This window comes from Micromys minutus (genome assembly GCF_963924665.1).
Source record: "Micromys minutus genome assembly, chromosome: 5".
Taxonomy (NCBI): Eukaryota; Metazoa; Chordata; class Mammalia; order Rodentia; family Muridae; genus Micromys; species Micromys minutus.
Genome location: NC_137974.1, coordinates 73935493 through 73957471, shown reverse-complemented (window position 1 = coordinate 73957471; position 21979 = coordinate 73935493). Strand labels below are relative to the sequence as shown.

At 41.2% G+C, this 21979-nt stretch overlaps 1 protein-coding gene across 1 annotated transcript in view; it reads left to right on the top strand.

Moving 5' to 3' along the window:
* Positions 1-16371, top strand: part of PHF3 (PHD finger protein 3) — a 65491-nt gene extending 49120 nt beyond the window's left edge. The window contains exons 9-16 of the mRNA XM_080917171.1: positions 1872-1988; positions 5552-5683; positions 6237-6372; positions 7352-7547; positions 8479-8626; positions 10425-10514; positions 13137-13332; positions 13555-16371. Of these exons, the coding sequence (XP_080773297.1) occupies positions 1872-1988; positions 5552-5683; positions 6237-6372; positions 7352-7547; positions 8479-8626; positions 10425-10514; positions 13137-13332; positions 13555-15668 (3129 nt within the window). The 3' untranslated portion in view covers positions 15669-16371. The remainder of the gene's footprint in view (positions 1-1871; positions 1989-5551; positions 5684-6236; positions 6373-7351; positions 7548-8478; positions 8627-10424; positions 10515-13136; positions 13333-13554) is intronic.
* Positions 16372-21979: the final 5608 nt, after the last annotated feature.

The following is a 21979-nucleotide window of genomic DNA, read 5'->3' as shown; positions in this document are numbered from 1 at the left end:
TTTATGTGCACTTTGTTTTCTTCATTATCTTTTTCATAACTCAGTTATGAGTATAAAATTTACTCTTCAGTATTCTTCAAAATCTCTGTTAAGCCTAAGCATTTTTATTTAATGCTGTAAGTAGAACTGCTCACTCAAAAAGTCACATTTTGTTGTAAACTAAAAACAAAAATCCACACCTGATGGCACATGCTTTACAGCAGAACTGTCTAGGGATCTGTGGCCGACAAGATCGCCTAAGCTGTGAATTCCCTGTGCAGCTAGAGACATTTCATCTTATCTCCAGAAAAATATTTTAAAATATATTTACCAAATTAAATAGAACTTTATTTTAAAATATATTTTAGCTGTGGATTAATAAACATTATTGTTCTCTTAATTATATCTTGGGAATTCTTGTTTGAGATTTAGCAAAAATCCAAAAGGTGTTTATATGTATTTGTGTGTGTGTGTGTGTATGCATGCATGTTTGCACATAGAAAGTTTTATACTGCATACACTAAGCAAAATTATTCAGTGAACATTTTAAATGTTCCAAATATAAATACGATTATTTTGTGTGCTATATTTACATAAGTGCATTGAGAAATTCTGCTAAAGTTGATTCTAGATTATAGAATGACATCTCTCTGTGTAAAAGTTTTCACATCAGTGATACAAATATGCACATTAATATTTGCTACAATGCAGTCATCTCTCAACTCATACATTTCAACAGCAGATAAAAAACACTGGGGAAAAATTGCATGTGTACTAAAGATGTATAGGCTTGTTTTTCTAGTCGTCACTCCCTTTGTAATGTTTGTCACAAGTATGTACAAAGTTCTTAAAATGTTAAGTAAATATAGAGTTTAAACTGTAGTTACATGACAATGTTGATACAATAAGAAAAAGCTATCGTTAGGTGATTTGCCATTGTGCACACATCAGAGTGTATCTACGAAGACAAAGGCAGCTAAGCCACCTTCCCTATCTATCACTAAGTAGTTAATTTTAAATGTGTACCATTGTTTGCATGGACTGGAATGTTACACGCAGCTGTGTATATAGATTATATGTTAACAGTACATAGTTCTTATTGGCAGTTTAAACATGAAGATTTAGGATTTAGGCAGAGTTCATGAGAACAATTCCTCTACTAGGGGAAGTGCAATTGATTAAAATATTTTCAAATGTATTAACAGTGTTGAAGACAAATCTCCATTATATAGACTGTTATGGACCAAGAACTTCTTAAATTATATAATCTAGAAACGTTCATCAGTAATCAAATGAAGATTTGATTTCCTTGCAATTAGTTCATTGCTGTGGTCTCCACTCAGGCCTGCCAGGATTCAAATGTAAAAATGTTTAAAAACAGAAACAGAGATGCCACTGCATGACTAAAAAGCTCTTTATTCGGTGCCTTTCTAGAAGTGGTGTGTTATTATAATTTGTCCTGGGGCAAATTAAGACTATTTTTGGACAGCTGTATAATGGTTTCATTGTACTTTTTCATGTTGATTTTTACATGGATTTTCTTTTTTAGGGGATGCATGGGTGGGTGGGCAGAAGCTTAGAGTGTCAGTGTATAACTGTCCTTAAATTCTGTCCTCCTGCCTCAATCTCAAGATTGAGTGCTGGGATTATAGACATGGCCACCACACTGGCATCAAATTGAATTTTATATAGGATGTGTTTTATGTTTTACTCTTCCAGAGTACAAAGGTGTTAGGCTGTATGCACTAGATTAGGATAAATTATTACATATTCATAAATCAGGCTTCAAAGTATCTCAAAGTGAAAGTCTAATTATTGAAAGTTCACATATTACCACCTCTCGTTTGTTCCTAAATGTTTGTGTCTTCTTTTCTTATTTTAAAATCCTATAGATACTTTTTAAGAAAGTTCTGAAAGGAGAAGTAACCCCCGATCATCTGATAAGAATGAGTCCAGAAGAACTAGCCTCCAAAGAGTTAGCTGCGTGGAGACGGAGGGAGAACAGACACGTAAGACATCTGGGACTTTGTGTTCAGCTTGGCTCTCAAAGATCCGTCCGTACAGAGTGCCACTAAAACAGGCTTTCTCTCCTTCAATGCATATTCTCTACTCACTCCCTGCTCCCTCCCCTCCCCTCCCCTCCCCTCCCCTCCCCTCCCCTTCCCTTCCTTCACCTCCCCTTCCCTTCTTTCACCTCCCCTCCCCTCCCCTTCCTTCACCTCCCCTCCCCTCCCCTTTCCTTCCTTCACCTCCCCTCCCCTTTCCTTCTTTCACCTCCCCTCCCCTTCCTTCACCTCCCCTCCCCTTCCTTCACCTCCCCTCCCCTCCCCTTCCCTTCCTTCACCTCCCCTCCCCTTTCCTTCCTTCACCTCCCCTCCCCTTTCCTTCCTTCACCTCCCCTCCCCTTTCCTTCCTTCACCTCCCCTCCCCTTCCCTTCCTTCACCTCCCCTCCCCTTCCTTCACCTCCCCTCCCCTCTCCTCTACTCCCCTCCCCTTCCCTTCCTTCATCTCCCCTTCCCTTCCCTCCCCTCCCCTCCCCTCCCCTTCCCTTCCTTCACCTCCCCTTCCCTTCCTTCACCTCCCCTCACCTCCCCTCCCCTTCCTTCACCTCCCCTCTCCTATTCTCTTTTGTCCTCCCCTCTCATCCCTTCTGGCCAGGCCAGGTGATTTTCTTTCTTCAGCACTCTAAGTTGCTAAGGCTACTGGCATGTACCACTTCACTTTTTTTTCTTTTTATTTAAGATTTAGTTATTTTTATTTTATGTATGAGTGTTTTTCCTGTGTATATGGGCATGTAGTGTCAAAAGAAGGTATATGTCTTAAGGTTTCTCTTGCTATGATGAAACCCCAAAGCAACTTGGGGAAGAAAGAGTTTCTTGGGTTTGTGTATCCTGAGTCATAGCCCATTGAGAGAAACTAAGACAGGAACTCAAACAGGGCAGGAACTTGGAGGCAGAGGCCATGCATGGAGGAGTGCTGCTTCCTGGCTTGCTCTCTGTAGCTTGCTCAGCCTGCTTTCTTACAGAGCTTAGGAACATCAGACCAGGGTGTTCCCACATTGTGTCCCTAACAATGAGCTGGGCCCTCTTCCATTGATCACTAAGAAAATTCTCTGCAAGCTTGTCTGCTCACAGACTGATCTTGTAGAAGCTTTTTCTCAGTTTGGGTCCCCTCCTCTTGGATAACTGTAGCATGTGTCAAATTGATATAAAACTAGTCATCACAGCTTTGGAATCCAGACAATTGGAGTTACAAATAGTTGTGAGCCTCCATGTAGATCCTGGGGAAGTGAGTAAATGTCTTTTGCCAGAACACCAAGTACCCTAAACCTCTGAGCCTGTCCAGCCTCTGCTTCCTAAACTCTTACATTTTATTGCCTGTCTTTATCTCTTCGGGTTGTTTGTTTGTTTGCTAATCGCCATATTAGAGAGTTATTTTATCATTTGTTACTTGCAAATCAGAACAATTGGAAAATAAGCATTAACCAACTTGTGTTCTCTATAACCAGTTTGAATGTGTTATATTAATATCTTAATGAATCAGACTGTTCAATTCTAAAACTTTGTAAAACTTTAAAAATATTACTATCAGGTTTCATGGGCCAATTTTAAAAGAAAGAAAGGCTCTTTTAGAACTAATTAATGTATTGGGAAGATAACCTGACTTATCATGTGTAAATATACATAGAAATATTGTTATGTGTATGTGGTGCTGTCTTAGATTGAACTGGAGCATTTTAATTTGTATACCAAAGTTTTTAAAATAAAAAGTCAGAGGTGCCAAAAATTTTCAGTTGGGATTTATACTTACAATACCTTTAAGGTCAGTCTTTAAAGATTAGCTAAAGTTTGCTCCCTCACACACTCACTCACACACTCACTCACACACTCACTCACTCACCCACTCACCCACTCACTCACTCACACACTCACTCACACACTCATGTGCTCACTCACCCACTCATTCACTCACTCACACACTCACTCACTCACTCACTCACTCACTCACTCATGTGCTCACTCACTGACTCACTCATCCATTCACTCACTCACCCACTCACCCACCCACTCACTCACCCACTCACTCACCCACTCACTCACTCACTCACCCACTCACCCACCCACTCACTCACCCACCCACTCACTCACCCACTCACCCACTCACTCACCCACTCACCCACTCACCCACCCACTCACTCACCCACTCACTCACTCACCCACTCACTCACTCACCCACTCACTCACTCACCCACTCACTCACCCACTCACTCACTCACTCACCCACTCACCCACTCACTCACTCACCCACTCACCCACTCACTCACTCACCCACTCACCCACCCACTCACTCACCCACCCACTCACTCACCCACTCACTCACCCACTCACCCACTCACTCACTCACTCACCCACTCACTCACCCACTCACCCACTCACTCACTCACCCACTCACTCACCCACTCACCCACTCACTCACCTACTCACTCACTCACACACTCACTCACTCACTCACACACTCACTCACTCACTCACACACTCACTCACTCACTCACACACTCATGTGCTCACTTACCCACTCACTGACTCACTCACTCACTGATGATTTGAGTTTTTGTTATTAAATATTAGCTGCCCATTTTAGAAAATGACTATGGTTGGCATTGCCCTTCGTAATTGACATGATTCTTTTATTCATAGAGCTTGTTTGAGTCTTAGACATTAACCTTTCTTGGCCTGTGCCTGGGGTGGTCTTCGGGTCTCAAGACCTTCATGAAACGTATTATCTTTTTTTTCCCTTTGATTTCATATAATCTCACCTCCACTTCATTTCAAAAATAATGTTAGCATCATCTTTCCCTGCACATTCCACATTTGCACTTGCCTTACCGAAGCTTTAAAAGCTTTAGCTGCATTTGATATGAGACTGTTTTACTTTTCCTTGTGTGATAAAGAGCCTTTATTCACTACCAATCTTACTAGTCCTATTGACCTTTTTAGTGGATGTTTTACAACCAAGAAACGAGATGAAGGGATAGACCTTTGCAGTTCGTGTGTGTGTGTGTGTGTGTGTGTGTGTGTGTGTGTACACGCACACTCTGGCCAGCTCTATCTCATACTCTTGTTATACTTGCTAACTTTGTTGTTGCTGAGTTTTTTTTTTTCTTTCTGTTAATTAACAGTGTTAACAGGCCTAAGGGACAGTAGAAGGAGGTTACCTGATTTTTGTTTGTTTTGTGATCATTGAATAAGCTGGTATTCGAGGGATATACTAGAACATCAGATGAGGAATATGAGTTAAGTTCGTTTTTGGATCCATGCAAGCCGCTTTCAAGTATCCATCCGGTGTCTCCCCACTCTGAGCACTGCCTCTCGTTGCCTCTCTGTAGAATGTCAGTGTGAGCCTCTCGTGGCTGAGGCGCAGAGTTGAATTCTTAAGACCTGTTCACACTTCTCAGGTTCTATTGGTATTTTATATCAGAGAAAAAACTGAAAGTTAATTATAATTCTTTAGGTCAGTCCTCATTAATTAAGGCACACACTTTAAATGTTTCCTTAAATTATTTTCTGTTAGACCATAGAGATGATCGAGAAGGAACAGAGAGAAGTGGAAAGACGACCAATCACGAAAATAACTCACAAAGGTGAGATAGAAATCGAGAGTGACGCCCCGATGAAAGAGCAGGAGGCAGCCATGGAGATCCAGGTAGGGACGGGTCTGTTGTTTTCCGCAGCTGCAGACACCAAGGTGGACAAAAGCTTGCCTCGTGCTCTTAAAGCAGGACAATATTTTAAAGTAGACTGTTTTACTGGATTGGTTCTTAGGAGCTTATTTTTTCTCAGAGTGCAGATTGTCTGCATTATAGCTGCCTGCTACAAGCTTGTGAATGTCCTGAGAGTATTTGATACAATAATCCTTGGTGCTTTGTAAATAGCATAATTTGAGAACTGTTGTAATTTTTCTTTAATTATATTAAGAAGTGTTTTCTTTTGTATAGTAGAGAAACAAGAAATAAGTGGATTAGGGCGGGGGCAGTCTCCTTCAAGTTTCTAGTTTCATTTTGAAGTTTCATTAAAAGCTTTGAAAAATTAGTTGTTTTGAGATTTTATTCTAAGCAACAAATGCTAATTGTTTTAAAGAAAGTAAAAACAACTTTTTAAATGTAGTGGCTTGACTTTGACAGATTAACAGTTTTAGTTTTTAAAATTGCTGCTAAAATGCATTGGTTAAAACTAATTTTCATTTTCTCTTATGTTAGGAACCTTCAGCCAATAAGTCATTGGAGAAGCCAGAAGCATCTGAGAAACAAAAAGAAGAGCTTGACTCCACATCTAAAGACACCACTAGTCAACACAGACAGCATCTTTTTGACCTGAACTGCAAAATATGCATAGGTCGGGAGTTCTGCTTGCTCTGCTGCTGTGCTCGCTGTGTGCGGGGGTGTGCGGGGTGCTGCAGCGCTGGCCCACGCATGGAGCATTTGAGTGGACCCAGTTTAGGAAGGCAGAAGCAGACATAGCTGAGCTTTACCACAGGCACAGGAATGGAAACATAGCAGCAGACATCTGTTAAAAAGACTGTTGGACTACTTGCCCTTTTCAGAACGTTTGAGGTTTTGTTTGTTTGTTTTCCATTTTGGATAGTATAGTCTGAAATTAGTGTCATTTTCTCTTTCACACTGCTCAGGTTTAGTGGCTATGCATTTATGGTTAGGAATAGAATTTCAGAACACAGATTTCTTTTTACTGGCTGGAGCTTATCAGTATTTTAGGGAAAATTCATCAGGGAGTCAGATTTACTTTAGGTTCTCACAGTGTCTTTATTTTAGTTTGTTAATGTCGTTGTTGTTGTTGTTTGTTTTTTTGAGAGGAGTTACCTTGAGTAACAGCCCTGGCTGTCCTAGAACTCGCTTTGTAGAGCAGCTGGCCTCCCACTCACATCTGTCAGCCTCTGCCTCCCCAGTGCTGGGACTGGGCTTATGCCGCACCGTTCCCGTTAGTGTGCTAGCATTCTTTCCTTACCGCACTTCCGTAGGTAATGACGGTGCCAGCAACTTCTCATTCGCGTGTGCTGTTTTCTGTTTAAACACTGATGAAAATTAAAGTCAGTCCAGGTAGAACCCTTCACAGTGTGAGGAAACCGTGTTTTGGTTAGCTTAGGTCTCTGGGATGGGGGGGTGGCATTGGTAAATTCTTTGGTTCTCTGAATAGGTGAAACAACTTGCTATGAGAAAACATCACAGGTGTATATTAATTACCCCAGGAAATATTTACTCAATATTCAAGCCAAAGAAGTCATCCCTTTTGAAAGTAAAAATGCATGAAAGTTTAAAAATTGCAGATAATAAGTTTATTTTGGTATTTCTGGCTTCAGGTCGAATGGCACCACCTGTAGATGATCTTTCTCCAAAAACCGTGAAAGTTGTTGTAGGAGGAGCCCGTAAACATTCCGACAACGAAGCAGAAAGTATAGCAGATGCGTTGTCTTCAACTACAAATATTCTGGCCTCTGAATTCTTTGAGGAGGAGAAACAAGAATCTCCCAAATCAACGTTCTCTCCCACTCCACGGTAGCTTTCTCTCAGTCATAATTCTGTAACGGTCATGCTTACTTGTACTTACAGATACGCAAACACAGAAAAGTGACATCTCCTAGGGACTTTTGAGAAAGTAGTATATATACCTCAGACCAATTGAGATAAATGAACAGGACTTTGGAGGTTAATTTATTTTGAATGGATTTTTAGACTTAAGAGATTTGAGAGTATGAAGTAATGACTTTGAGAATCTTAGTTGTGGGCTGAAAGATGGTTCAGTATTTACGAACTCTGGCTACTCCTGAACAGGACTTGGTTTCTATTCCCAGCATCCTTAAGGCAGGTCATAATCATCTATGACTACAGTTCCAAAGGATTGGACACCCCTCTGGTTTCCAAGGTCACATAGGCAAACAGGCAAAACTCCAGGTGAAATAAATGCAAGTAAATTTTTGTAAACAAATCAGAAACAAATGATTTAAATACACCCATCTCAGTGAGTAGGGGATGTAGCCTTTGTTCTGTGCATGCACATCTTTTGACCTTAGTCTACCTCAAGCCAGTTCAGGAGGATGTCTATAAAGCATGACTGTGCGGTTATGATTATAAATTTATAAATTGAAAGAGCAAACTTTTTATTGAGTTCATTTGAGTTGAGTGGACAGTTCAATTAAGATAGCTTTTATTTTGATTGACAATTATTGATACCGGTTTTTAATTGTCTTTTTGGACATAAGATACACTTAATGATTATAGAAAGTGGACTTACGCATGGGTATTTTGTTACATTTGTTGCGTCTACATGTGATACTAATGTGGAGATTTGATGACAACTTTGTGGAGCTGATTCCCTCCTTCCACCTTCATATGGACTCCAGGGATAGGCCCTTAGCAGTGGGAACCAGTATCGTTACCACCGAGTCATCTGGTTGGCATGGTTGCTAACTTTAGTATCCCTTTCTAGTCCAGAGATGCCTGGAACTGTGGAAGTTGAGTCAACCTTCCTGGCTCGATTGAACTTCATCTGGAAAGGTTTTATCAATATGCCTTCTGTGGCAAAGTTTGTTACCAAAGCCTACCCTGTGTCTGGATCCCCTGAGTACTTAACAGAGGTACTGTGAACTTTTTGCCTTTGCTTGCTCGGGTTTGCATGTGTTTCTGAAAACAATAGGCAGGGAGACGTGCTGTTAATAATCATTTAAAGAGTCTTTTAACCCATATATTACATAAAGTGCTGGCAAATTTATGGCAAAGTTAGCCTAAAAAAGGATTTTATTGTTAAAGAAATGGAATTCCTACACTGTCGATGTGTCTGTCGGTCACTGTTGAGGCAGTCACAGTACCAGTCTCAGGAGAGCACTGACCTGTGGTCGGGTAGATAGAAGTAAATCGTGTAGCAGAATGCTGTGGTTAGTGAGCAAGTGTGACATTTACGCATCAAAGGAGATAGAGCCAGTGCACTGAGCTGTGTACATTACCTTTGTGGATTTGATCCATTAGTTTTTTTCATTTATTCTAAGACAAAAGTTGTGATATTTCATTTTAAATTTCAAAACACCTAAATCATCTATCTGATCCTTCCCTATAGTTGGTTAGGATAGAATTTTCCTCAGTCTCACCCTCATCCTCTCTCCTCTGATCTTAATGTGCAGCCTGGAGTTCAGTGTAGACGCAGCAAGCCCCGTGTCACTGAGCCCCAGCGTGGTCCTTTACGTTCCATTGCTCTGACTGACTACATGGTGCTGCTCTTGTGCAGTTGACTTCCACATAATATTTTAGGAATGTGAATATTGCTAGAGAAAAATTAAACAGGCCACTAATGGTCTTTTTAAAGATAAAAAAGGATAAAAGAACATAACCCTTTAGAATTCTTATTTTCTCTTTAGATCATTTTGAAGCTAATTCTTTTACATGGATAATAAGGTCCTAGTCTCAGATCCTTTACATTTGAATAAAGATATTTTTATCAGTTCCATACTTTCAGTGTGGTTAGTTTCCTGAACCCCATCTCTGACTTTTACTTTTATTACAGCTAAAATATTAATATTAAAAGCAACTAATGAGTTAAGTAAACTTAATTCTACTTTCATGCTTTTCCTTGGTCTTCATAGAAAAAATAGAATATATTGAATAAAGTTTAAAATTTTTGTGATTAACTATATTTATATATCAATATACATTTAGTATGCCGTTTAAAATTGTATTGTTAATTTTCTCTTGCAAAAATATACTTTGCAATTAAATTGCATAAAATTTGAACTTCAGCTGTTAATAATTAAGGATTCCTTAAAAAGGAAGCGTAACAGCACCAGGCACAGTGGCACACACTGTTAGTATCAGCACGCTGGTGACAGAGGCAGGAGGGTCTCTCAGGAGTTTGAGGACAGCCTCATCTACATAGTGAGTTCCAGGACAGCTAGAGCTACATTTTTCAACCTTGTTTGGAAAAAAAGAACGAAACAAAAATAAGGCAATGATGCTATGCACGCCACGGACCGTTTGGACAGAGCCCACCTCCGAGTCTCTGAGTTGTGTGTGGTGCTGGCCACAGTGCCCCCTGTGCTTGTCATACCTGTGCTGCCCTGGTATGACTTCAGGCTTATGTCTGTGTGTCCTCAGTAACTGCATTTCCAATATTACTTATTTAAGTTGGCGTTTGAGATAGGCTCAGTTTCTCTCTATCTGGGTTTTATTTACTGATGCAGTTTGTTTAAATCTTTGTATGTTCTGGGGATTGATTGAACCCTGAGTCTTAACACATGCTAAGCACATGTTTTTATTACCATGTTCTCAGCTTTGTTTACGTGTTTATATTTTTATTCAAATTATTCTCAGAGATAAACATGTATGAGAGTTGGCATTGTAGTGAAGATGCTGAGTTTTGTTGATCACCTTTTCTTTTACCCATAGGACCTACCAGACAGTATTCAAGTAGGTGGCAGGATATCACCTCAAACAGTTTGGGATTATGTGGAAAAAATAAAAGCATCAGGCACCAAGGTGGGTAAATTCAACAGTGCCAGTATGTAAATGTTTCCAGAGTCGAACTAAAGTCTCACACAAGGATCGAACGGGAGCTAATACAAACTGGAAATGTACATAATCTATCTAGGAGGTGATAGGCAACTCAGTTACTAAAGTGTCTTACACAAGTTTGATCCCCAGCACACACATAACATGAGATATAGAGGTGCACATTTATAATCTCAGCCCCGGGGAGACAGATATGTAGACCAAGCAGGCTAATAGAGCTCAGGTCCCAGCAAGGTACTATTTCTACATCTGTGCATTCTATGTATGAATACACAGACTGAAGTGAAGCCATTTGCTCAAAGCAGTGCACCCTTCCCTTGATTCTCTGAAGGAAGTGTGTTGGAGTAGGTATGAGGTTTGCCTGTCAGAGAGGGCACAGCCATGCTCTGTACTCCAGTGCACACTGCACTACAGTCCACTGGGGCAGACCTGCAGAAGCCTTCTCTCCTGTCAGGATGCTCGAGCCTTATGGCTCTGGTCGTGGAGGGTCAACTGGGAACCAGGCTGCTTCTCGCCACTTTACTGTTCCCAATAGCACATGCTTTCATCGAGCACAGACATCCACACGTCACTCAGCACTAGCAGATGGAACGACTGAGAACTGAGTCACATAGCTGTGTGCAACTGGAAAGAAGTCAGGCAGAGGGGGCCATGTGCCGGCCAGAGATTAAGGTCTGTTAGTAACAGGAAGAGGAGATTATAAACTGAGTTGTAACCTCTGCCCCATCATGGTAATGCTTCTCTTCAGCCATGGGCTTTATCGGATGTAAGAGTGGCAAAGATCTTTTCCCAATCTGTTGGTTGCCATTTTGTCTTATTAACAATATTCTTTGCCTTCAGAAGCTTTGCGATTTTAAGAGGTCCTGTTTGCTTATTCTTGATTTTAGAGCATAAGCCCTTAGTGTTCTGTTCATAAGGGATCTTGTTGATTTTCTCAAAGAACCAGCTCCTGGTTTTGTTGATTCATTGTATAGTTCTTTTTGTTGCTACTTGATTGATTTCTGTTCTGAGTTTGATTATTTTCTGCCGTTTACTCCTCTTGGGTGTATCTGCTTTTTGTTCTAGAGCTTTCATTTGTGCTGTCAAGTTGCTCATGTATGCTTTCTCCAGTTTCTTTTTGGAGGCACTCAGTTATGAATTTTCCTATTAGCACTGCGTTTATTGTGTCCCATAAGTTTGGGTATTTTGTACTTTCATTTTCATTAAAGTCTAAAAAAGTCTTTGACTTCTTTATTTCTTCCTTGACCAAGTAATCATTGAGTAGAGCATTGTTCAGCTTCCATGTGTAAGTGGGCTTTCTGTCATTTTTGTTGTTATTGAAGATCAGTCTTAGTCCATGGTGATGTGATAGGTTGCATGGGATTATTTTAGTCTTCTTCTATCTGTTAAGGCCTGTTTTATATGGTCAGTTTTGGAGAGGGTACCATGAGATATTGAGAGAAGGTATCTTCTTTTAGGATGAAATGTTCTATGGATATCTGTAAAATACATTTGGTTCATAACTTGTGTTAGTTTTGCTGTGTCTCTGTTTAGTTTCTGTTTCCATGATTTGTCTATTGATGAGAGTGGGGTGTTGAAGTCTCCCATTATTATTGTGTCAGGTAATTGATATAGTTTTAATAGTTTATTGAAGTAGTTAAAATGTTATTGAACTGGGAAGTAGGGCCAGCACACCTCTTGAGGCCAGCCGAGTTTACATGGTCAAAAAATAAGTTACTACATTGGTTGCTATTACTTCTCTCCCAGCCCCCCTCCTCCCGTGTGTGTGTGTGTGTGTGTGTGTGTGTGTGTGTGTGTGTGTGTGTGTGTGTGTGTCTGTGTATTACTGCCCAGTATTTTATAGCATACCTTTAGCTTGAAATGATTTAAACACAGTAGTATTAGGCTTTGGATATATTAGTTACGTGATATTATTAAGATATTTTGGATATCCCTTATCAAAACTGCTTGTGATCAGAAATGTTTCAGATTTTGAGCTCTTTTGAATTTTGGAATGTTAACATATACATAAGATAATACCTTAAGAATGGGTATTTATGTATAATTATAGAATGATTTATGGATTATGTAAACATTATAAACATAGACTAATGGTAATTTCATACAAAATTGTTTGACACATCTGTGTTTTGAGTGCATCCTATCACTTGTTGACAGGTGTGGGATTTTCTAAATGTTGGCTTTTCTAGTTTCAGAATTGAGAGCATTTATCTTTAATAAACTGTGTATAATTCCAGAAGGTCGGGCCATAGCTTAGCTCACTAGTGTTTTCCCTCTTGTGTCTGTATTGACTTCTTAGTGAAGCAGGCCTTTTCCATTTTGACTGAATAAAAAGAAACCTTCATTTCTAAAATAATACCAGTTATGATTATCTTTTTTATTTGAAATAAAGCCAAGAACCCCAGGGATAGGTACCACAATTCTTGAGTTAGGCAATCACCTTAAAAAGTTAAGATCTGTTATATGCTTGTTTTTAGAGTCTTACCAAAACTAAAACTCAAAATTAGATGAGTACTAATTAATAAGCTTTTTAAATATCAAGGTACATTTTAGGTTAGTATTTTAACTAATTGTTATTCTCTTGTATAGGAAATCTGTGTGGTTCGCTTCACACCAGTAACTGAAGAAGATCAGATTTCTTACACTTTGCTGTTTGCATACTTCAGTAGCAGAAAGCGCTATGGTGTGGCTGCTAACAACATGAAGCTTGTTAAAGACATGTACCTTATTCCGTTGGGCGCTACGGATAAAATTCCACACCCTCTCGTCCCTTTTGATGGACCTGGTAGGTATATGTTTTGGTAATAGAATGAGGTTAAAATAAAGTGGGAGGGGTAGGTCCACAGTAGAATGAATGGTTGCTTTCTATCTTAGGATCCAGACTGTAAGAAATGACATGACCGGGGTAGCCACCATTCATTACCTTGTAATGAGTGCTTGTGAAAGCTATGAAATGATGGAGAAGGACCACTAGGTTATGGCAGTTATGTTTTTGTGTTTTCTCCAGGACTTGAGCTGCATAGACCTAACCTGTTGTTGGGCCTGATTATTCGTCAGAAACTGAAGCGACCGCATAGCGCTAGTGCAGGTCCCAGTCACACAGCCGAGACGCCTGAGAGTGGCCCAATAGCCTTGCCACCTGACAAGAAAAGTAAAATGGAGTCATCCACAGAGGAAGCAGCAGAGGAAGAGAGTGACTTTTTCAATTCTTTTACCACTGTGTTACACAAGCAGAGAAACAAGCCCCCCCAGCCTCTTCAGGAAGACCTGCCAATAGCAGCTGAACCGCTAATGGAAATCACCAAGCAGGAGCCACCAAAACCCTTAAGGTTCCTTCCTGGGGTCCTAATTGGCTGGGAAAATCAACCGTCTACTCTGGAACTAGCAAATAAACCTCTTCCTGTGGATGACATACTCCAAAGCCTATTGGGCACCACTGGTCAAGGCTATGACCAGGCTCAGCCAGCTGTAGAACAAAGCACTCTTAAGGAAATTCCTTTTATAAATGATCAAGCTAACCCAAAAGTTGAGAAAATAGATAAAGTGGCGGTGACTGAGGGTGAAACCAAGGAGATAAAAGTTAAAGCAGAAAATATTTCAGAGTCTACGGGTAAAAACTCAGGAGTAGAAGAAACTACATTGGTGGGTTCTTCTTCCACTTCTCCAGGGCCTTTGGCAAGCCTTAGTCTGAGAGGGAAACCACCAGATGTCTCTACAGAAGCATTCTTAACAAATTTATCAATTCCCTCAAAACCAGAGGAGACTGTGGAAAACAGAGAGAGAACATTAAAAAGACCTCTGCTCCAAGACCAAGAGAACAGTTTGCAAGACAGTAGAATTTCAAGTGACTCTCCGTGCAGGCCCAGCATGGGAAAGGGAAGCACAGAGGGGAACGTGAGCTGCACTGAGAGTCTTGTTGCTAACACAAGATCCCCACAGTTTATCAACCTGAAAAGGGATCCTAGGCAAGCAGCAGGACGAAATCAACAGACAACTTCAGAAAGCAAGGATGCAGAGAGCTGCAGAAATGGAGAAAAGCTTGCTGTGCCTGGTCTATCACACAACAAAGAACCCTTAGAACCCATCAGTGGAGAGGGGAAACTGTCTTCTCTAGAGAAGAGCTCGTGTGTAGAGAAGAATGATGATTCAGAAGCTGCGTCAAACTCGGCCTCTGTAGAAAACTTAAGTTCTTCACAAGCAGAGCAAGCCAATCCTTTACAAGAGGATATTCCAACACAAAGCATTGAAACCGTCCACCCGTTTAGAAGAGGGTCGGCTGCATCATCATCTCATTTTGAAGGTGGAAATACTTGCCAATCAGAGTTTCCTTCTAAAAGCATCAACTTCACTTCCAGGAGTACCAGCCCCCGAGCTAGCACAAACTTTTCCCCTATGAGGCCACAGCAGCCCAACCTCCAGCACCTTAAGTCTAGTCCTCCCGGATTCCCATTTCCAGGACCCCAAAACTTTCCTCCCCAGAGTATGTTTGGATTTCCACCACATTTGCCACCTCCGCTACTCCCCCCTCCAGGCTTTGGCTTTCCTCAAAATCCCCCCATGGTTCCTTGGCCACCTGTTCATGTCCCTGGCCAACCACAACGTATGATGGGGCCCATTTCACAGGCATCAAGGTTCATGGGCCCACAAAATTTTTATCAGGTAAAAGATATTCGGAGACCAGAAAGGCGACATAGTGACCCCTGGGGTAGGCAAGACCAACAACAACCAGATAGACCATTTAATCGGGGTAAAGGAGACCGTCAGAGATTTTACAGCGATTCCCACCACTTGAAAAGAGACCGTCATGACAAGGAATGGGAACAAGAATCTGAAAGGCACAGACATAGAGACAGAAGCCAAGAAAAGGACAGAGACAGGAAAATCAAAGAGGAGGCACATAAAGATAAGGAGAGACCACGGTTATCACACAGCGATCGAACAGCAGATGGGAAAGCAAACAGAGATGGTAAGAATGCAGACAAGAAACCGGACAGGCCTAAAGGTGAAGAGCATGAAAAGGAGAAAGAGAGAGAGAAGAGCAAGCACAGAGAGGGGGAGAAGGACAGAGAGCGATACCACAAAGACAGGGACCACACCGACAGAGCAAAGAGCAAAAGGTGAAACTCAAGGCTATATCAGCATCACATTCAGAACTGTTCCATGTATCTTTATAATATTGCCTGGTAGGACTGTGCCATCTTAACCCTCACTGTTGGTGGTTGGCAGAGTGAACTGTGCTGGTGCAGAGTCCTGTGCACCAGCACACACCGCTTCACACCACTGTCCTACCTACAGGAATTTAATATTTTTAAAGTTTTACAATACTGTATATTCAAAGATTTGTTTAATTAATATGCAATAAAGGCTTAGAAATTTAGTTTTATTCCTTAATTGGTAAATATGGTTAACTATGAAATATATTTCCTGCCTCAAGTGAATGTCCTTTATATAATGACTAATTTTAAAGTAATCTGTGCTCTGTACATTTGTTTTCAATTGCACTGTTTTTAAAGAAAATGTAGAGGAGCAGCAAAAAAGCCAAGCAACTTCCTAATCAGACCATACTAACTATTTAGGGGCAGTGTTTGACTGAATCAGAAGCCCAGGGAGTCCATTTGTTGCTTTAATCTGCGCTCATTGAAGGCGTTTCTGACCATGTACTGCAGTTTGTGGTAGGCCATATCCCTTTCCTTTCTGGCTCTTCAGAAACTTGAATACTTAAGCTTGTACATGATCTTGTGTTTTGCTATCCTTTTTACTGTAAAATGTAAATATTTTAAGGGATATTTTGATTCTAAAGATGATAAAAGAATTTCTCACCTACTTTGTGCGTGTGACTTGAAATTCTATAGTAAGAGGTTCTTCGAAGCTTCTTTCCCGTGAGACATTATTCTTTTACTCAACCAAGAATATGTAGACACACTGTCAAATGTTACCCCAGCGAGTTATGGTTGTTCTTACATCTTAGATGAATCACATCTAAAGACGCTAGTGTTTAGAACTGCCAGCAGGCAACTTTATAGTTGCCCACCAAGTTGCTATTATGTTTCTGAAAACTTAAATATGTAAAGCTGCAGAACTTTTAAGTGAAATGTATTTTGATTTTTTTTTTTTGTAAAATGATTTGTTTGTAGGGCAACTGTAAAATTGAGTGTGCCAGTTTGACTTGAAATAGAAAACACACAAGACTGTTATTCTTTTAGATCCAAACCTACCTACACCCCGAAATATATCCTGTGCTGATGTTTAAAACGTAAAGCAATAGCTGCCAGATGATGCTAACACTTGAGACCCAGGCAAGAGCGGTCAGTGTTCTTACCTACCTGTGAAGAAGAATTCCAGTAACCTCACAAAATTAACAAAATTGTTTCTAAAGGAGGATTACCAGGTTTTTTTGAAACCAAATTAACCTTGCTAGAGAAAATCCAGTCAAACATTTTGTCTGAATTGCAAGGATTACCTTTCTTTTTCTTCCCATCTTTGCCTCTGAAATTTATCATCATCATGAAAGTTCTAAAATGAAGGATTTCCATTTAAATAAAGTATTTTTAATGCTTGGTCTACTTTTATTTTGGAAGTTAACTTGTGAGGGAAAAGAAAGTCCTCGCACAAGGCCAGTCCTAAGGCTTATCATTGTTTGACTGATTGGGAAGGACTGCATTTCTTACCCGGCCTGTCAGTTAATCTTTTACTGATTTATGTGGTTTGAGAGTTACCCTAACACCTGATTTGTTTTCTAAGATACAAGTAAAAGTTAGTGAGCTGCTGAATGGAAACAGAGCTACAGTGAGCCCGAGTGCCCCAAGCATGGTGTTGAACATTCGGTTCATTTGAACTTTGACCAGTCTTGATATGTGAATGGTTGACTTAGACCATAGGAATCTGGAACCTGGGACGTTGGCCAAGGTCAGAGTTGGGGTTCCAGTCAAGCTCCACATTCCTCCATAGCCCCATGTGTTTAGCAGTGGTGCTCTGAGAACTAAGATCAAGGGAAGCAAAAGAATGTTTAGGTCCTCTTCATCCCATCAGTGTTCCTGAGCCCCTTCTCAGCAAGCTAATGGAGACAGTAGGAATAGGAAGCCAGCTGCATGCCCACTCTCTGTTCCTATACAGATGGGCTAATTCGTGTTAATCACTTGTTGGGACTCCTCAGTGCTCAGGTTTGTTGCTGTTGTGATGGTAGTTCATTGTAGGTCTCCAGATGGAAATTCCATACACATCTAGGAGGGAGGTAGCCATTGAGTGTACCTCTTTTTGGGAGTCTAGATGTATTAGGGTTGTTACTTCCTAGAGGAATAGGACTTATCGAATATACATATCACTTATTAGGATGGCTTATAGGCAGGTCTAATTCAATAATGGCCATCTACCACTGGAAGGTCCAAGAATCTAGTAGTTGTTTAGTTCACAATCTCAGCTGGTCCTCAGTAGATGTCAGAATTGACAGCAGTGGGGTTTAGTGCTAATGGAGTTCAGTGAGTAAGCAGGCCTAAAGGGAGCTATGAAAAGGCTGCCCCCTTAAGGTGTTGTACCTCAACTCCCCACCCTCCAAATAGGTGTTATACTTCAAGAAAAGACCCCTCACAGGTGAATCCAGCCACCTGGATGCCTTCCTATCTGGAAGTCAGCTGAATGGGTGACATCTGTGAGCTCATTACTCTGCTACACAACCTTACATTCACAGGTACTAAGGATTAAGATGTAGGTAAGTCATCTTTGAGGTTAGGGAACCATTCTGCCTTATACATGATAAAGTAGTTGAGTTGTTAGTCTTCTGGAAATACAGAATGGGTTCATTGTAAATGCCAACAGCATAGAAAATGGAATAATGTTGGCTTCCTGTATTTTATTCTGTTTCCAAAGTGTACTCTCATAGGACCTTTTAAGGTCACATGGTGGCAAAAACAGAAAAGTTCATACTTTGTTCCTTGACGTGTACAGCGTTTGAAAGTGAAAGTGTTCTCACCAAGACACCTCTAGGAATCTCTAGGAAGCATTAAGTTCTTAGGTGCTTATGTACCTGCTGTGTGTGGTGCTTGGAGTTACTTACTGAGGGTCATCAGTTTCCAACCTGGAGGAGCTTGCCCCATGGTGAGAGGCAGTTACTTTTGAGTGTGAGACTGCAGCTGGAGGGAGTATGTTCAAGTCAACAAAGCTAAGTGAGAAAATTGGCTTCTCTATAACACCCCCCATTGCTGTGGGTTGAGGCCAGGGCCTTGCCCATGCTAGGCAAGGCCTCTCATCACTGAACTGCAGCTCTAGTCCTCTCCAGTAATTTGTAATTTTAATGATTGCTCATTTAGGTATTAATAGAGCATTTGTGTGAGGGTGTGGCTTGGTAAATTTTTTTAACCTAATATGTATAATCCCCAGTACCACATAAACCAGACAAGGGAACACATCACAGTCTTAGCAGTTTAGAGTGGAAGCAGCCACATGGTGAGTCCCAGGACAGCTGGGATACATGAGACTGTCTCACACATCAGGACAGGAAAACTCCATGGTAAGTTCAATAATGTTGCTGGTTTTGTAAAAGTACTTTTTTGCAAAGAGCTTATACAATGTACTTTTTTCTTATCCATTCACCAACTCCCTCCCCTTAGCTACCCAGCATCCATTTCCTGGAAGTATGGTGTCTGCCTGGCTCACCAACTACCAGTTTCTAAAAGCATCTCTACAATGAACAGTCATCTATGCTGCACTCTTGACTGGCTTGGTTTGGGGCAAATAATCATAGATACTCCTTATTGAGAAGTGCATCAGCCATGTTAGGAATTCCATATTTTGTATATTTCCCCATCTATCGCTCTTCCCACCCCCTTTTCTGCAGTGTTCCCTTAATCTTGAGAGCAACACATAAGTATTTAGGAGACAGTTTGACAGAGCATCAGTTTAATAAAACTTACAAAGGTTTTCTGCTAGGGCCTGTTACCTTTCTTGGCTTTTGACCAGGTTCACAGTGCCAGGCATGAATTTCCCTCCTGTGGAATTAGCTTCATATCTAGCCAGAATATGGTTGATGATGCCCATAACTGTCATACCACTACTGAGACTGAGCACATCTTACTACGGAGTTCAATATGTTACCACGCACATTTCCGTGCTGGGTCAGCCATTGATAGGTTTCCCTGACTAGCCAGCAGGCAGTGTATGAACTATATCTAAAGCTAGATTTGGTGATACATTACCAGATTCAGGGCTCTGGGGTAGAGGTCAGAGTACTTCCTGTAGTCAAGAGGTCAGTTAGTGAATTTCATGCCAACTCACACCTACATAATGAGGTCCTGTCTCTAAGGGAAAAGGGGGGTGGGGTGGAGGATCTGTTTTCACAGTCTTTAGGAAAGGGAGGGACCCCCCCCCCCCACGCCCCCAGCTTGCTTTATATTCAGTCTGAGATTTCGGTCCATGGAATTTAGAGAGGAGGACTTCTCATACCTGTCCCCTCGGTATTCCCAGAGCCTTGTTTTCTGTTTTTTAATTTGTTTGCATCCTGACCACAGTTTTCCCTTCCTCTGCTTTATGTCAATCACCCCCCCCCCCCATGCCCCATCATCTTCATCTCTGTTTCTCTTCGATAAAAGGCCAGCCTTAGTGGATATGAACCATCCATGGCGTATCAGGTTGCAGTGAAACTAGACATTTCCTCTTCTGTTAGGGTTATACAAGGCCTCTTTCTCACTCTCTTGTGCTCTTGCTCTCCCCCCTTGCCCCTCCTCCCTCTGTGTGCTCATGAGTGGCCTCTGCTTCTCTACTCCTTTTCTCTCTGCCTCCACTACCCTCTTAACCCTACTCCCCATGCCCTGAATAAACTGTATTCTATACTTAAAAAAAAAAAGGTTAGACAAGGCAATCCAGTAGTGAAAAAGGGTCTCAAAGGAAGGCAACAAGAGTCTGACAGCTCTTGCTTCACTGTTAGGATTCCCACGTGAAGACCAAACTATACAACTGTAGTGTGTGGAGGGCATAAAGTGGGCTTGTGTAGACACCCAGATTGTAATTTCAAAGGTTACAAGCTGCTGCTTTACCTCTCCATGACTTGTATGATCCGTGAGTGCTTCAGGTCAGCCACGGGGTGCCACTGGTTTTCCTGATGACTGATGGACTGCAAGTACTGAATTCTGGAAATGCCAAACAGTAACAATATCAGTGTCCTTTCAGTCTGCACTGGGGGCACCGGCAGTGGAAAGAGAAAATTGTCATAATTGTTTCTGTGCCTTCCTTGGGGACAAAGTGGGCTTTCGTGGTTTAGCAAGAAAAACACGGGCTGGAGAGATGGCTCCATGGGGAAAGCGATTGCCTCACAACATTAAGAACTGAGTCTGACTCCCTAGGACTCACAGAATCCGGCACAGTAATGTGTGATTCTGGAGCTCCTCTGGTAGGATAGGAGAAGACCGGAGAATCTCTGCAAACTCCAGGATCTGCTGCCTCTTGTGCACAGTGGAGAACAGCAAAGAGGTCCTGACTCAGAACAATATGGAAGTAGAGGATGGATCCCAGAGGTTGTCCTCTGACCTGTATGAGCCCACATGCACTTACTAGGTGAGGTGGGGTGGGGGTGGGGCGTAGAGGCCTGGGAGAGAGAAGCTCAGTGCTCAGTAGAAAGGTATGTCTGAGAAAGCACAGGCAGCCGAGGCTTGCCCAGCATGTTGTTCAGCCCCCAGGAACAAAGCACAACAAAAGCACACAAATGAACACGGCGGGAGCAGCTCAGTTGAGGGGCATCACTCAGAATCTGTCCTGTGTCCAATTTTGTGACTAAACCCGACAACAAATGGAAGTGAAGCTTAATGTTAACTCTGGTCTGTTAAGTACCCGCTTTTACAAATCAGGTCTGTTACAAATACTCGCCATATCTTCTCTGTTCTTGAGAAGTAAGGATTTATCTCTTACCAGTGCACTCTCCCTCAATTTTTCTCTTCTTACTCAAGCAAGATTTCCTTGTCTGTCTCCACATTTTGACTTATTACAATTATGCAAATGCACATTTGTGAATTATGCAGTATAATATGGCTTTATTTTATTGTGTAATGATTTTTTTCTGGGTTAGATTTTGCTTTTTCACATTTTTAATATCCATCATTAATTTATTCTGACCTGAATTTTATTCTGGAGTTTTTCAGATGAATAAGCATTTAATGAATGTAATACCTATGAGACAACTGAATGTTGTGGTACATACCTTTAATTCCAGCAGTTTAGTTTCAGGCTAGCCTAGTGTATATAGTAAGTTCAAGACACCCAAGGCTATGTAGAGAGGCTGTGTCTTAGGAAAAAAAGTTCAGCATATTTAGAAGTCAAATAAGAAAGACAGCCAAAACCTCATCTTTAACTGTAATTTGCAAGCACGTCGTATACCTGTGTGTATAAAATATATAGATGTTTATACATAGTTGCATATATATATGTATTATGTTGACTCCAGCAACAGG